This window comes from Leptosomus discolor, chromosome 4 (assembly GCF_034619465.1).
Source record: "Leptosomus discolor isolate bLepDis1 chromosome 4, bLepDis1.hap2, whole genome shotgun sequence".
NCBI lineage: Eukaryota > Metazoa > Chordata > Aves > Leptosomiformes > Leptosomidae > Leptosomus > Leptosomus discolor.
Window position 1 is genome coordinate 28,809,160 of NC_141394.1, and position 14,034 is coordinate 28,823,193.

At 42.8% G+C, this 14,034-nt stretch overlaps 1 protein-coding gene across 1 annotated transcript in view; it reads left to right on the top strand.

Annotated features, from left to right (window-relative positions):
• The first annotated feature begins 5,792 nt into the window (after positions 1-5,792).
• TSPAN5 (tetraspanin 5) overlaps positions 5,793-14,034 on the top strand; it is a 93,421-nt gene continuing 85,179 nt past the window's right edge. The window contains exon 1 of the mRNA XM_086464061.1: positions 5,793-5,935. Coding sequence (XP_086320187.1) covers positions 5,855-5,935 — 81 coding nt within the window. The 5' untranslated portion in view covers positions 5,793-5,854. The remainder of the gene's footprint in view (positions 5,936-14,034) is intronic.

The window sequence follows — 14,034 nt, forward strand, 5'->3', positions numbered from 1 at the left end:
GGATTTGCAGTCTTGTGTTCTCCCGTCCTACCTCCTGCTTCCCCTCCCTGACCTTCTGGCAGGTTTACAGATCTGCCTGGGAAGGGATGCCAGACTGATTCCTGAGGGATTGTTCATGTGGACAACTCTGATCCAGGCTCCCAGGAAAAAAAAAAAAGATCTGCACAGGAGGAGAGATGGGGGAAGCTCTGGTGGCTTAGGGCTGAGCAAAGGAAACCCTTGAAGGGAAATATACTCAAAGATTACTTAAAATGGTGGATTTGCAGAAAATTCTCATCACCATTAAAAACACATTCAGAAGAAACGCTCACTCTCCTGAGTGCTATTACAGAGTAAATCCCATATGTTAAACCTCTGAGATGCAAAGTGAGGGTGTCCTGTGTTATTTGATGAAGAATGGCTGCGAGTAACTCAGAAGGCCTTGAAAAACCAAATGGACCTTAACTTAAGAAAATCATGTGGTGCTCCATCATAGGATAAATCCGTCAGTTGCCCTTTTGGACAGAGCATCACCAAGAATTACACCAGAACCTTCAGGTATACACAAGCAATTGTCTGTGCTTGGGAGGGGAACAGTTTCTGAATTTGCAGTTTGTCCAGTGCCTTTAGCAATGCTAAGTTAGAAGGATAAATTTGGCACTTACTGGAGTCTGAGTTTATATCCATATTAATGACAATTGTGCTGTAGCAGCAGTAATGAAAGAGGAGGTGACTGCCCATATTCTGATTGTAGCTACCTCTAATTCAGGACTGCAAATCTGTGTCTCTTTTGTAGAATAATGCATATGTTTTAACTCCTTAAGCACCGTCACTGTCCTGTCTATAAAATGGTTTTAAGAAGTACCTTATAGTTAATGCACCGTGGAGCTAGTTTGGATGTAAGAGCATTTGGAACCACACCTGCAGTCACTGTGTGGCAGTGAACTATGGGCCAGGTACGTCATACTATTCCTGCTTCACTGTTGTATAGACTTGTCAGGGGAATTAATAAGAAAGAACTCTCTCAGAATCTCCAGAACAGGGGCTTGCTGAGGCACTGCACTACAGAAACAGAGCTGCGTTTCTGAGTGTTTGCCCCAAGCAGCATCATGGTGCAGCTGCAGCCCCAGCTGCTCCTTCGCCTTTGACCGCACAGCGTGAGGGAGGAAGCGTGCCACCGCTCCGACCCCTTCCTCTCACCAGCAGCAGAGGTAGCAGCTCCTGGCTCGAGGTGCCTGGCACAGAAAATATCTCTTCCTTCTCTTGTAGGAGACAAATAGCAGGGTGCATTATTCTTCCCTACGGTTTCAAAGTAGCGTTTCTGGCACTAACAGTCTGCGTATCTCATTTTGCATATGTTTGCACCAAAGGGACTTCTGAGGCTGCATCTTCATGCCTATCTGCTTAGACTCCTGCAAGACTTGTCTGGGCTTGTCTTGAACAAACCAGCCTGCAGACTGCAAGCAGTAGAGCTTGGCTGAGGAGACTTTGCAACCATTATTGCTGATACTTGGTAGTTCTCTTTTAAGTAATTTGCATCCTGGTTCATAGCTCTCATCACCTTTGTTCCAAAACCTGCCAAATGCTGGTGGGAACTGGATTGAATATAACTTGCAGTCTCTTTATGTAGTTATTCTTGCTTTAAGAACACATGAAATAACAGATCCTTACACCAAAAGTACAGCATTTGGAGAAAGAAAATTAAGGCTCAGATACACATTCTCTTGAGAAAGTAGAATCAGACATAATGCAATTGGTTATTGGTTATTATTTGGTACACCTTAGCTCCAGATTCTGGCCTCTAACTCTGTAGATGTACAGACATGCTTAATGCTTTGTGAATCATTCTAACAACAAGGTGGTTGTTATCAGATTATAATGATGTTGGGTTGGTCCTGCAAGAGGATATTATTATCCAGTATTGAGAGCTACGTTTCATATGAAAAAGCAGCTCAATACTCACCAGAAAGCCACTAACCAGCATTAGCCATAACAGTAATCAGTCAGTACTTGCACTTGTGAATTAATTGAAAAGATTTGTGTTATTCTTGTGGGAAGCTGAAGTCATGTTCATAGCTGGGACACGGCATGCAATTCCACCAAGGCCAATACAACTTCTATCACTACTTGAGTTTGGTCCTATGAAATTCTTAGCTCAGAACTTATTTTAAACCTAAAAAACACCCCCTCATCAGCGGTCACTAATTTGCCAAGCAGAAAACAAAGTGTTTTCATGGTTGCAAAGCTATCAAATGAACACAAATGGCATTACAAGCTAGTGTGATATTTAGATTGAAAATTCTGAGGTAGATAATACCTGTGAGTCTATTAATCTTGTATGTCAGAAAGCTCTGTGGCTTCCCCATGGAAAAAATACTGCTATCCTATGAATTTCAACTAAAATGAAGTGTCTAGGAAATAACTAGACTTACAGACACAGACATTGAACTTTGCTTAGACCACAACTCTTTGTCTCACTCAATGTGTCACGTGGTTAGATTAGCAATGTGATAACTCATGGAACTGCAGTCTTCAATGTGCTGCTTAGCCATTTCTCATCTTGAGTCACTCAGACTTGTATTTCTTTTTCCCTGGAAAATGTCAAAGACTTGATAGATCAAAAAACAGGAGCTGACACAAAGACAGAGGTGCTGGATTTAAGAAAGGATTGAATGGAGGAATTGGGATGAGAGCTCTTTACTTGGTGGGAAGTAAGAATTTCAGAGTCCACAATTATACCCCTTTCAAGATACAAACTTCTCAGACTTCCTGCAATTACTAGCATTAGACTTGGCCTGTCTTTGGTCAGAAGAAGTCCATTGATATCTACATCTTAAAGATAGGAAGTAGGTTTAATCATTTGGATGGGACTTTTTCCCTGATGTCGGTAGTAAATCTTTGTAAAGTAGTAAAGCATTGCCTAGTGTTACAAAGCACTGTGCTACTAGAAACGTTGCTTTGTCATTGACATACTGTCTATTAGTACTCCTGTGACTAGTCAGATGAATTATAAACTAACAGAATTTGAGCAACAGTCTTGCCACACTACAAGAAAAGGTAATATCGCTCCTGCTCAGTATTGCCTCAGGCTTTTGCGGCAAAACATCACACTAGAACTTAGTGTTGACTGGTAACTAACAGCAAATTTAAAGTGCTGCCACAGTCACCTTGCTCAGCTTCCAGATCTAGGTGGCCAAAGCATGTAAGAAGTGATCCACAAGAGATGGCACAAAGCCAAAGGATTTTATTTTATTTTTTTTTTAAATCCCTGTTTGTTTAGGACAGAAGACAACATGTGTTTGTAAACCAGAGTGGCTGCTGCAGGTGCAGAGGACTGTTCCAGCTGGCATTCTGAAAGATCAATTACCTACATCAAAGCTGTTCTGCTGCCTTTGCTGTTTGGCTGCTCATTTCTGAGGCTGCACAGGAACCATATGCACAAAGTGAATTAAAGAGCAGGGTTCTGTCTTCGATACCCTCTTCAAGTGAGCAGTCTAACCGCTAACACCAGACGTCCTAAGTTCTCCTTGAGCTTTTCAGATGATGGGGCAATGTGAAATGCTTTTGATCATAAAATGACACTTGGCAATGATAATACTATTCTTGAGAAAGCAAATGAGGTCATGTAATGTAATGCTATAACTGATGGAGGCTGTATTTCTTTTTAAGTTGTTGATTGGGGATGGATTAATAGGTAAACCATGTGAGATTGTTACTGAATTTATTGTTATAAATATTACTCTGCAATATTTTCCTCTTGCCTGTGAAGATTAAAATGCTAAAGGGTGCCAACACGTGGTGTTAGTAGGGTGTTGTGACAGTAATATTATAAATGTTTGTACAGGTTGTCACAAGTATTTGAAGCCACTTGTAAAAACAGCACCTTAATATAATACATTATTACCATACCCTGCTGTAAGTGGTGATGTGCTTTTTACTCATTGGTACAGAATCTATGCATTACTAGTTATTCACCCTTTTCTACCCTCCTCCCGTGGATGGTCTTGCGAAGACATAGTGTTAACAATACTCCATCAATAGACACAGGGATAATGTTAATGTGCTAAATTATACAGTCATAGTTAAATTATATAGACAGGTTGCATTAACTTCTCATTTGCCAATAATATTGCTTATTTTCACAGATCCATTTCAGCAGATGCTTTTTCTTCTCAACATCTACCAGACTTGACAAATATTTCCCTTCTTTCTCAAAAAAGATGACCAAGGCCCCATAACCAATATGAAGGATCTTGAACAAAAGACTATCTTTTGTAGCTCTAACAATGCCATACTTTTGAAGTGTGTCATTTTGCAGCCTCACAGAGATGGAAAATGCAATTTGTTACACAGTTTTCCATCTTTTGAATTAAAAGTATTGCACTAATAGCTCGACCAGGAAACTGTGGAGACTTGAAACATTGACATGATGATATTCTTCAGCAAATTGTGCTGTTAAGGCCAGACCATGCGGGCTCTGAATCCCAGACAGCATATGAATACAACTGAGCCATGTAACTTTACAGCTGGCAGGTCAGAGTGTGTTAAAATATAAACTCTAGAAAACACTGTAAAATAGTTCTTGATGTGTTCCTGTGCGTGTAGTGCACACGAGTTCACGTGGGAGGTGATCTGAAGGCACCACTCGGAATAACCTCGACAGTACAATCACTGTCTTGCTCCTTCCCGCCACCGCAGCCAACCCAGCGCCCCGCGGCTCCCTGGCTTTTCTCCCGGAGCGCGCTGCGGAGCGCTGTCCTGCTCCCTCGCACCAGCCAGGCCGTGCGGCTCCCCACCGCCGCGGCACCGGCCGGCCGGTGCCAGCCCCAGCTGTCGGCGGGAGGGAGCCCCTCGGCCTGGCACCCCCGGGCTTTGCGCAAGGCCGCGGCCGGGGCGACCCGCCGGGGACTCTGCCGAGGGAGGTGTCGCAGGAAGAACGAACGGAACCAATCTCGGCTTCGACTTACAAACCCGCAACGAAGAGACGGGCTCGCCGAATACCGTTACGCTTCCTCACGGACACCTAACACAAAGCCTCGGCGCGGACAGGTGCGGCCCCCAACACCAGCCCCGCCGGGGCCGCCCCGCACGGCCACTCCAGCGAGGCCCGCCGGCCCCGTTACGTAAGCGAGGCGGCATCGGCAGCCGCCGGGCCGGCCACCGCAGACAAAGGCCATAAGACCCCGTGGGAATCACCTCGCAGCCGCCTGCCGAGCCCCGCACCGCACCGCTGGGGCGCACTTCGGCGGAATGGCGGGGGGGGGGGGTAGAGGAGGGGGCGCTGCAGAGCCGCCCCCGTCCCGCCCCACGGGCCGCTAGCCGCGCAGTCGGATTGGCGGCGCGCGACGCCAATCACCCCACAAAGGCGAGGAGTGGCTAGCCTTGCCCTGCCCCGCCCTGTGGGGCGTGGCTCGCGGGGCGGTCGTTCTAGCCGTGGGGGCGGGAGGGAACGTTGAGTGAGAGGGCTCGCGGCAGCTCGCGGCTCCGGCAGTGCCGTGCGGCGCCGCGCCGGGCTGTGGCGGCGGCGAGCCCCGCGCCCTGCCCCGGCGGCGCCTTCCGCGGCGGCCGCCCCCTCTCCTGTTCTCTCCCCGCCTCCCGCTGCGAGTAGCCCGGGCCTCCTCCATGCGGGAGAAGAGGAGGAGGAGGTGGGAGCTGCTCACCGGCCGTCCCCGGCCCCCGGCAAGTCGGAGCCGACCCGCCGTCGCGCCGCTCCTGCCGCATCTCCCCACGGCGCGCAGCCGGCGCTGAGCCCTGCCCGCCGCGCCGCCCCCAGCCCCCCTCCTTCCTATCCCCCCCCCCCTTTTTTTTTTTTTCATTTTTCTCTCCTTTGGTTCTCACCCTGGCTGCGAGCAAAGTGTCTTCATGAGCGCAGAGGATGTCCGGGAAGCACTACAAGGGGCCTGAAGTCAGTTGTTGCATCAAATATTTCATCTTCGGCTTCAATGTCATTTTCTGGGTAAGTGGGCCGGTCGCACGGCGCTTCGTGTCTTCCTCTGCCGCCGCCGCCTCCTCGTCCTCCTCCCCTGCCGCCGCTCCCGGGCTGGGCACGGCCGGGAATGAAAACTGCGGGAGGTCTAAACGTGGAGCCGGGGGTCTTGCGCGGCGGTTGAGGATTCGAGCGGGGCTTTCCGGGGCCGCGAGGCGCGGGGTGCCGCCGTCCCAGCCCCCTCGGAGCTGGCCTCGGGCAGCCCTTCCCCGGGCGAGCCGTCGTGCTGCATTCCGGCACCTCCGGAGGCTGCCGATTCCGCTTCCCTTCGGCCCTCCGGGTGGCTTTTGTTGTAGGTGTGAAGGGGCTTTCTTGTCTTTTTTTTTTTTTTTTCTTTCTTTTTTCCTCCTCCCTCCTTCCTTCTCCCTCGTCTGCTTCGTGGTGGGGGAGGGAGCAGCTAGACACCCAGGCCAGGAGAACGGATTGATCTGCCTGTTTTGGTGCTGGTATCCCCGTGAAATTAAAATAATTAAAAAATCACAGCCCACGTTCTCTGGACGGTGCTGTTTAAGGCAATGATTACACAATGATGAGGTTGTGTATGGCACGCATTTATTATGATTAGCAATCACCACATAGTAGTAATAATGGGATGGAGGAGGGATGGAGCAGTATTCCCACCCATCCCCAAAGTGCAAGCCCATGGGAGGTTTGGTTGGGCTTTTGCTGGGATTCGTGGCTGTGCTGCTTGATCTCCTGACGGCATAGAATTTTGGTGTGCCATTCTAGCACTGGTGGTAGAGTAGGCAGAGCTGTGTAGTGAAATGTAACCGGCATATAATAGTATTTCTAGCATCTTCTCAATATGTGGGATTTGAAAGAGAAGCAGCTGGTTTTGGATGTATATACCAAATTTTGTAACCACGGAGGGAGGGGGTGGGCATTCTCACACACACATAAATGATGAGGTTTTATCACTGCATAGAATGTTAAAGTTGGGTGAAGGCTTTTAGATGTACAATCCCCCTCTTTTCATGAGATATTCCATTTTGCGATGAGAAACATCTACAAAGCCAGGTAGGGTGAATGTGTTTTTGAGGGCCTTTGAAGGCAAGTTGAGTACATGTCTAGTGGCTTCTTTGGACTGGAAAGGTGAAATGGGGAAAAAAATCCAAGTCCACCTTGAAGCTTTATGGATGAAGGCAGGGAAGAATAGAGGAGAGAAGCCTTCTAACCAATACTGAGCTTCTGATTGTCACCTTAGTGAGAATAGAGGAGGGTGGTTACGTGGCTAGCAGTATAGCTAACCTCCTGTCTGTGTTCCCATGGCTAACCTCCTGTCTCTGTTCCTGGAAAGTAAAGATCCCTGAAGAGGTTATTTTAGAAAGATGGGAATTTTGATACTTTCATACCAAAATACCTTTCCTTAGTCAAGAATGTGAGCTGCTGGAGTGAAGTTGACTGCAGTTTTGTGTCAATGTTTACTTGGCCTGAGACTAACCTGTGGAGACGAGTGGTTGCAAGCTTTGTAGTAGTCTGACCCCACAGTAGCTGTTTTTATTGTGCTGTTCTCTCAGTTTTTAGTGGTTGAGTTTGCTGTGCTTCTTTTCACTTGTCTGGTTTTTCATTTTAATTCCCCTGGGCATATGTTGCTGGGAACACAGATGTTTTTCAGCAGGGAACAGAGTAGTGTGAGGAACACTTGTGTGCTATGCACTTGGGCTAAAAGAGGGAGGTTATGGTGAAAGATACATAAACATGTTATCTTGCTCTGTCGGGCACTGTCAGTCTATAGAAGCTATATACTCTGTAATTTCCTTCATCTTTATTTATTCTCTGAAGGTTTGTGTGCAGATGGCACAAGTTGGGAAGGGGTATGTTTTAGGTATTTTTGTGGCTATTTGTTTTCTTATTTCTGTGTTCTTGAGGCAGATGCAGCATAGCTTTTGCGTGACAGCAGATGTTCCTTGGTTGTGACTGAACGGGTTAAAGGATATCTCGCTAGACCATGCAGCTTTATACTGCTGGAATACTAATCTGAAGACCTGAGTATATCGCCCACTCTGCCATTTGCTTGATGTGTGGCCCTTGCTTACAGATTTTCCCTTTTGCAAAATGCTAATAGTCTCATTTATGTCCTTGGCTAAACTTCTTGAAATCCACAGAGACAAAGCACTCTGTGAGAGTTTAGTTATTTCTTCAGAATAGTGTGATCTCTTTATGAGGAAGCCTGCATTTATTACCATGTCTCTCATGATTTGGAGTGAAAACATAGCAGTTACTCTTGTAGAATACATTTTAATGTTGTTTTTACAGAATTAATAGTAAACCCTTCAAGAGTCTGTCATGAAACCAGGCCAGGAAAGCTGTAAATGAAAACTGCAAGTTCGGTTGCATGTTCACAGAAAGGGATAATCAAAAATAGCCACCAATGTAGCCACTGTAAATAAACTGAAATGATGAAGAGGTCATTGTATTAACACCAGGACACTCTCCAGGGATCTTGCGAACATGGAGATATGTAGAACACCTTTGTTAAAACTTCTACTGGAGCATTATTATATAGTTGTTTTAACCCAATCTTTTAGAACTTTTATGTAAACAAATGCGAAAATACCCTCTATTCTGCATCATAAAACGATGGACTAAAAATAGAGAACTGAGTTGGATGAGTAATGGTTTTGACAAGAAAATTGTTGGAGCCTTGAACAGAGAAATATTATAGATCTGCTGAAATTGTGGGGAATGATTGTACGTGCTACTTAAACTGAAGATACTACAAAAAGTCGGAAGCTTTACATGCAATATGGGCAAAGCAAATTATCAGGCTTTTTTGTCAATTTTTTGGTTTTGTGCTGATCTGTTATTTCTTTCCTTAAAAACCACAACTGAATTATTAGAATAATGAATGTGGGAAAGTTGCACTCTAATGCTGCATATGTAGTTGTAACTAAAGGTGACAGTATGATCTTTAGGAGGTAGTTCTCAGTCTTGCACCACCACAGGTAACGTTTTCTTGTTTAACTGTGTGTTTCATACTGTTATAGAAGACAATATTACCTGCTGAGTCTATGCATAATTAATGTTCTAGGTATATTTGCAAGCTTATTTTTTTTTGAAATTCAGTATTAAAATTGGTAAATGCACTGGAAGTGTTCAGAAAAACTTGTTTTATGATATTGCTATGCTCTCGTGGAAAAGGAAATCTTGTTTGGCAGTTGCCAAAGTAAGCTTTAGGAACTGAGACCAAATAGGCACAAATACATCTAAATCAAAAATTAGAACTCCATATTGTGCTTCCCTTCCCATTGCTCAGCTGCCATTATTCTGCTGGTTGTTCATTAGGGCACACATATGAGCTTTATCTTGACTAGTGTAATGCCTGTGTGAAAGCACCACATTATGTTTGCTACCTTTCTAGGATGTTGGAATAGACAGTGCTTTTTTTATGAGCCTTTATGTCTTTGTCTAGGTAAAGCATGTTGTAATTTGCTTTAGATGAGAGCTGCAGCTGTAATATAAGGTGACAGAAAACATTCTTCTGTACTTAAATAAAGCAAACAAACAATGCCTCCTCCCTGTTTTCCCCACTAGACTTCCATGGAGAATGATGGTACAATGCAAAAAGTAAAAGTAGGCCACCCTGCTTCCCAAAAGGCAAGAACCATTTCCCCTTCTTTCCCCTTCTACTTTTGCAAGATGGTTTTAAGTTGACTTCTAGTTCCAAGAATCGTTTTAAATTGCTCTCTGTGCTTTATTATATTTGGTAGAAACTGTGGATATATACTGTAGTTTAGCTCTGAACTTCAATCCACACTTGATTCCACTGACCCTAGCCTAATTGGAAAGATGTATAAAAAGCACTGACACCTCAGAAACCTTTGCTTTATCTGATGATTCACTGTAAGTTGTGAGATATGCTGCAATTATGATACATCAGCATATTACAAGTCATAATTTGTGTTTTAATTTGCTTGGCATCTGCTGGTTTTGATGGCAACCATATGGAAGTCTAAATAGTCTTCTGAATTACAGGAACATAGCGGAAAGAGAACTGAGTAAGCTTATATAAGTGTGTTACGGGAAAAGTGTTGGAAAAGTGCACCGACCTATGAGGGCCAACAAAGAGGTTATTAAATTTTGTACTTTGTTTTCAAAGGGGCAGAAGATCATTTTCTGATGTCAGCTGGTTTTCAGAGATCCACAAGGAAGTTTTGGTTATATACTTTTCCCTTGCCACAGTGGTTAAAAAAAAAAAAAAAAAAAATCAATGTGAAGCTTGTTCCATGCAATTTTCAAATGCGTTCTGTAGCATTTGATCTTTAAAAAATTGCGTTGGGAAGATGCCCTTGCAGTGGAAGCAGAAGCATCCTGTTTATTCCCCTCCGTTTTATCATAACATGATTTTTTTTTTTTTTTTTATTTCTTAATAGCACAGGTAACTTGGGGGGCTTTTCACAAGTAGCCTTGTGAGAAACAGAAGAATGCTTGTCTTGGGGAAAATACACAACTGTTTTGTAACAGTGAAAGGTGGTGATGTAGCTATGTAGTGGTGAAATAGATACATCGTTGTGAGCTTGGGATTCCTGAATTCCTCAGTGTCTCTTTCAGCAGGTATAGCTCCAGTCTTTTAAATGCATACAAAAACATAGTGACTCTGCTGGCTCCAGGAAACTTGCTCAGGTTTGTAGAGGTCATTCTTGAAACAAAATTTTTACTTGCGCTGCCTTCCCTTGTAACTTTGTGGCAGGCTGTATCATTGGTTATACCAAAAGAAATAGATGAGGGACGTGGATGAAGCTGTGTCCTTTCTCCTAAGTATTTTTTTTTGCCGAAACTAGATGTTTGTAAATATTTTATTGTTTTAAGCTATTTGATGTTTCTAGTTCATAAAAGATTAAAGAAGCATAAAAGCACAAGAACTAGAAAAAACTAATTGTGATTATTTGTGTGACTTCTCATGTTTGATGTCAACATACTTCAAGTGACTATTATTGTAACTATCAAATGCAGCTTACATACTTTTCTTCTGTGTTAAAGATGAATTTGGTAAACGTATTTACCAGTTGCCCACCTTGATTGAATTGTCATAGTAAGTTTTACCTGGTGGCATATCTATCTCAAAGTATGAAGAGTTAATTCTGAATCTTTAGTGTTACCAGTCAGACAAAAGTTGATGTTTGTGAATGGCACCCAGAGGACAGGCAGACCCAACAGAATACTTCTGCAAGTGAAACATTTTATGAAAACTTGTATGTGCAAAACCAAGTTATCGTCAGTCCTAGTCCCTTCCCCCTTGTTGCATATTGATAATGTTTTCGTAACAGAGGCAACAGATTCGTGTTCTGTAACACTGAATTTGAAGGTGGACATGCTACCTTAATTCAGTAAGACAGTCTTGTCATGATAAATTCTTTTGTGTGCTTATTATGTATGCACATATTCCACTACAGTGTATTATGTAATAGGCACACAGGGAAAGCAAGCAAGAGCTATATGGGGGAAGAAAGGCTTTTTTTTTTTTTTTTTTTTCCAAATGGGAACCCAGAAAACATGTTTTTGAACCAAAAAAATTATTTTTTTTTCTTGTATCAGGTAGTGCAGTAGATAATTTTCAAATGGAAAATGTGCGGGAGAAGGTTGTTCGTGTTGTTTTGTGGTTTGGTTTTTTTTTTTGTGGTTGTTGTTTTGGTTCAGCTTTTGAGTGTTGTTTTTTTTTTGTTGTCGATTTTTTGTGTGTGTGTGTGTATTGGGAGTGGAACGGAGAAAAATGTAAGGAGCTTCCCTGTCCTCTCCAGTGGATGGAAGTTTGGAAGTATGTATGTAATGTGTTTTTAAATAATACTCTCTAGGACCTAGTTCCATAGATTACAATAATCCTGAAGTACTACTCAGCAAACCTTGATTTAGTCTTTATTCCTTAAACTCTGTGAGATGCAATAGTTAATGGTTAGTAGAGGGTAAGAAACTCGGGCTTACAGTTAGTGAAACAACACTTCCTTTTCTTTTGAGCCCCATTCCTACAAATAGACTTATTGTTGAAAATGCGTTATAAACTGGTTCTGGCAGCAGGGCTACTACAGATTATACATTTGGATCAAGAAGCTGATGGGTTGTTAAATCCTCAGTCTAGGTACTTCAACGGTTTGTACTCCATTAACCAAGGGCAGTAACCTGTGAAGTTTTGCTATAAGCATTTAGAATATAATGGTTTGCTTCCAATTAAAACTGGAGGTGAGAGTGCATATTTTTGACCCAAAGAAATTTCTTGACCTAATTCTGCCAGTTAGGGAATTCCAGTCTTAAACTGTAGTTCTATAGGATAGAATCAGCCTTCGTGTTTTGCTTTGCCCAAAACATACACTGTGTTTCTCAAATGTATGGCCATAGCCTGTCAACAGGACTGTAATTGTTTTATTGATGTAGGCAGGAGCAAGGAGCTGAACAGCTCATGAAGTAACCCAGCTCTGTTAGTGATGACCCAGAAGCCACTGTCAGCACTAACCATTAAAGTGCTTTTCAGTATGGTAATTTTTTAAACTCTTCTAAATATCTGACTATTTCATTAGCTAGCATGTCATAGTGACTTTGTACTCTTTACCAGTTTCTGTTTTTTTTTTTTTTCCTATTAAAAATTACCAAATGTTGTTGCAATGCAATAAAGAAAGAATTAAAACAAAAAATCCTACCTGTTTTTGCCAATGTACTGAATTGCATTCCACTACAATTTCACAGTGCAAAATCCAGGAAAACATAGATTATTCTTTACTGATTTGAGGCCTAATTTGTTTCTTTCCCATTGTACTATTGTACAAGTTTGGAAAACATTCTATTTTTTGTGATTGTGTTGCTGCTCCTGCCAAACAATATCCTCCCTCAAGGATCACAGTGGATGAACATTTCCACTGATTTCAGCAGGACTCTGTGCAGGTATAAGGGTTGGTATGGGTGGATGTTGCTGTTGGCACAATGCTGTGTGTAGCTGCTTCTGTGACATACACAAAGATCTAGAGCAGTCCGGCCTTCCCCTTACACTGTCATTTGAAAATGTCACTAACACACTGAGGCTTTCAGTCAGGGGTGCTTGGTTTGGTATCAAATTCTGACTTGGTGTGATCTCATATAACCTCTAGATGGCCTGACTTGCAGAGATGCTAAAACCAGTCAGATGCTACTCCTTTAGCTGTATAAAATAAATGAGGCAAGTGGCAGTAGTGGTATTTATTTTAATACGCATCAATCTCCACAGCAGATTCTTCAGCTAATATTTCAACTTTCCAGTCGCTTTCCTCTGGACAGCATTTAGAACTAAGTATTTCAGCACACACAGAGGATCTTATGAATGAACTGTCAATTTCCCACAGAACTGGGAAAAATCAATATGCCTCTTCCAGGCCTCGAAAATCCCTCTGCTCCTACTGAAGGCTCCATTACATCAAATAATATTGAAAATCATTTCAAGCAAAGTTCCTGATATGTGGTGATGGAAGATTTTTTTTTTTTTCTGCAATGAGGCAAATCATATTAAGAAAACATTTTGTGTACCTAGTCTGTACCTGTTGTCTAGTCTGTACCTGTTGCCACCTGGTTTTCTCAACAGCAAAACTTCTTAGGGAAAAATCAAAGAATTGTAGAAACTTCTGCCTGAATATGTTCCCTTTCTCCTCGATAGGCAATTAAAATGATTTATAAAAGTGTTTAGTGCTGCTTTGTAGTATTGTATTCAAAGAAGAAATTAAGAGGAGATTAGATACATTTAGCTATATGAAATGTTTTGAGTTCATAGAAGCTTCTCTCTTGTTTTCCTGAATATAGTGTTGATGAGTTAAAACCTGAGTATGTCTGCTGTCACAGCTCCAGTAAGCTATTTGTTATATGTTGCAGGGTAATGAGTATGATATGAGACTGCAAGGATACTTGCAGTAATTCAGCCTACTGAGTGTTTCCTAGCATTAGTAGCTTACATTTAATGAGTCCAGCTTGATTTACTTTGATTTAGGGGCAAATCTTCCATGATGTGGAATGTTGTGGGGTTTTTTGTTTTTTTTTGGTTTTTTTGTTTGTTTGGTTGGTTGTTTTTTTTTAATACCAGGACTTTCTATGTCAGACTGGCTCAGATGAGCTCTGGT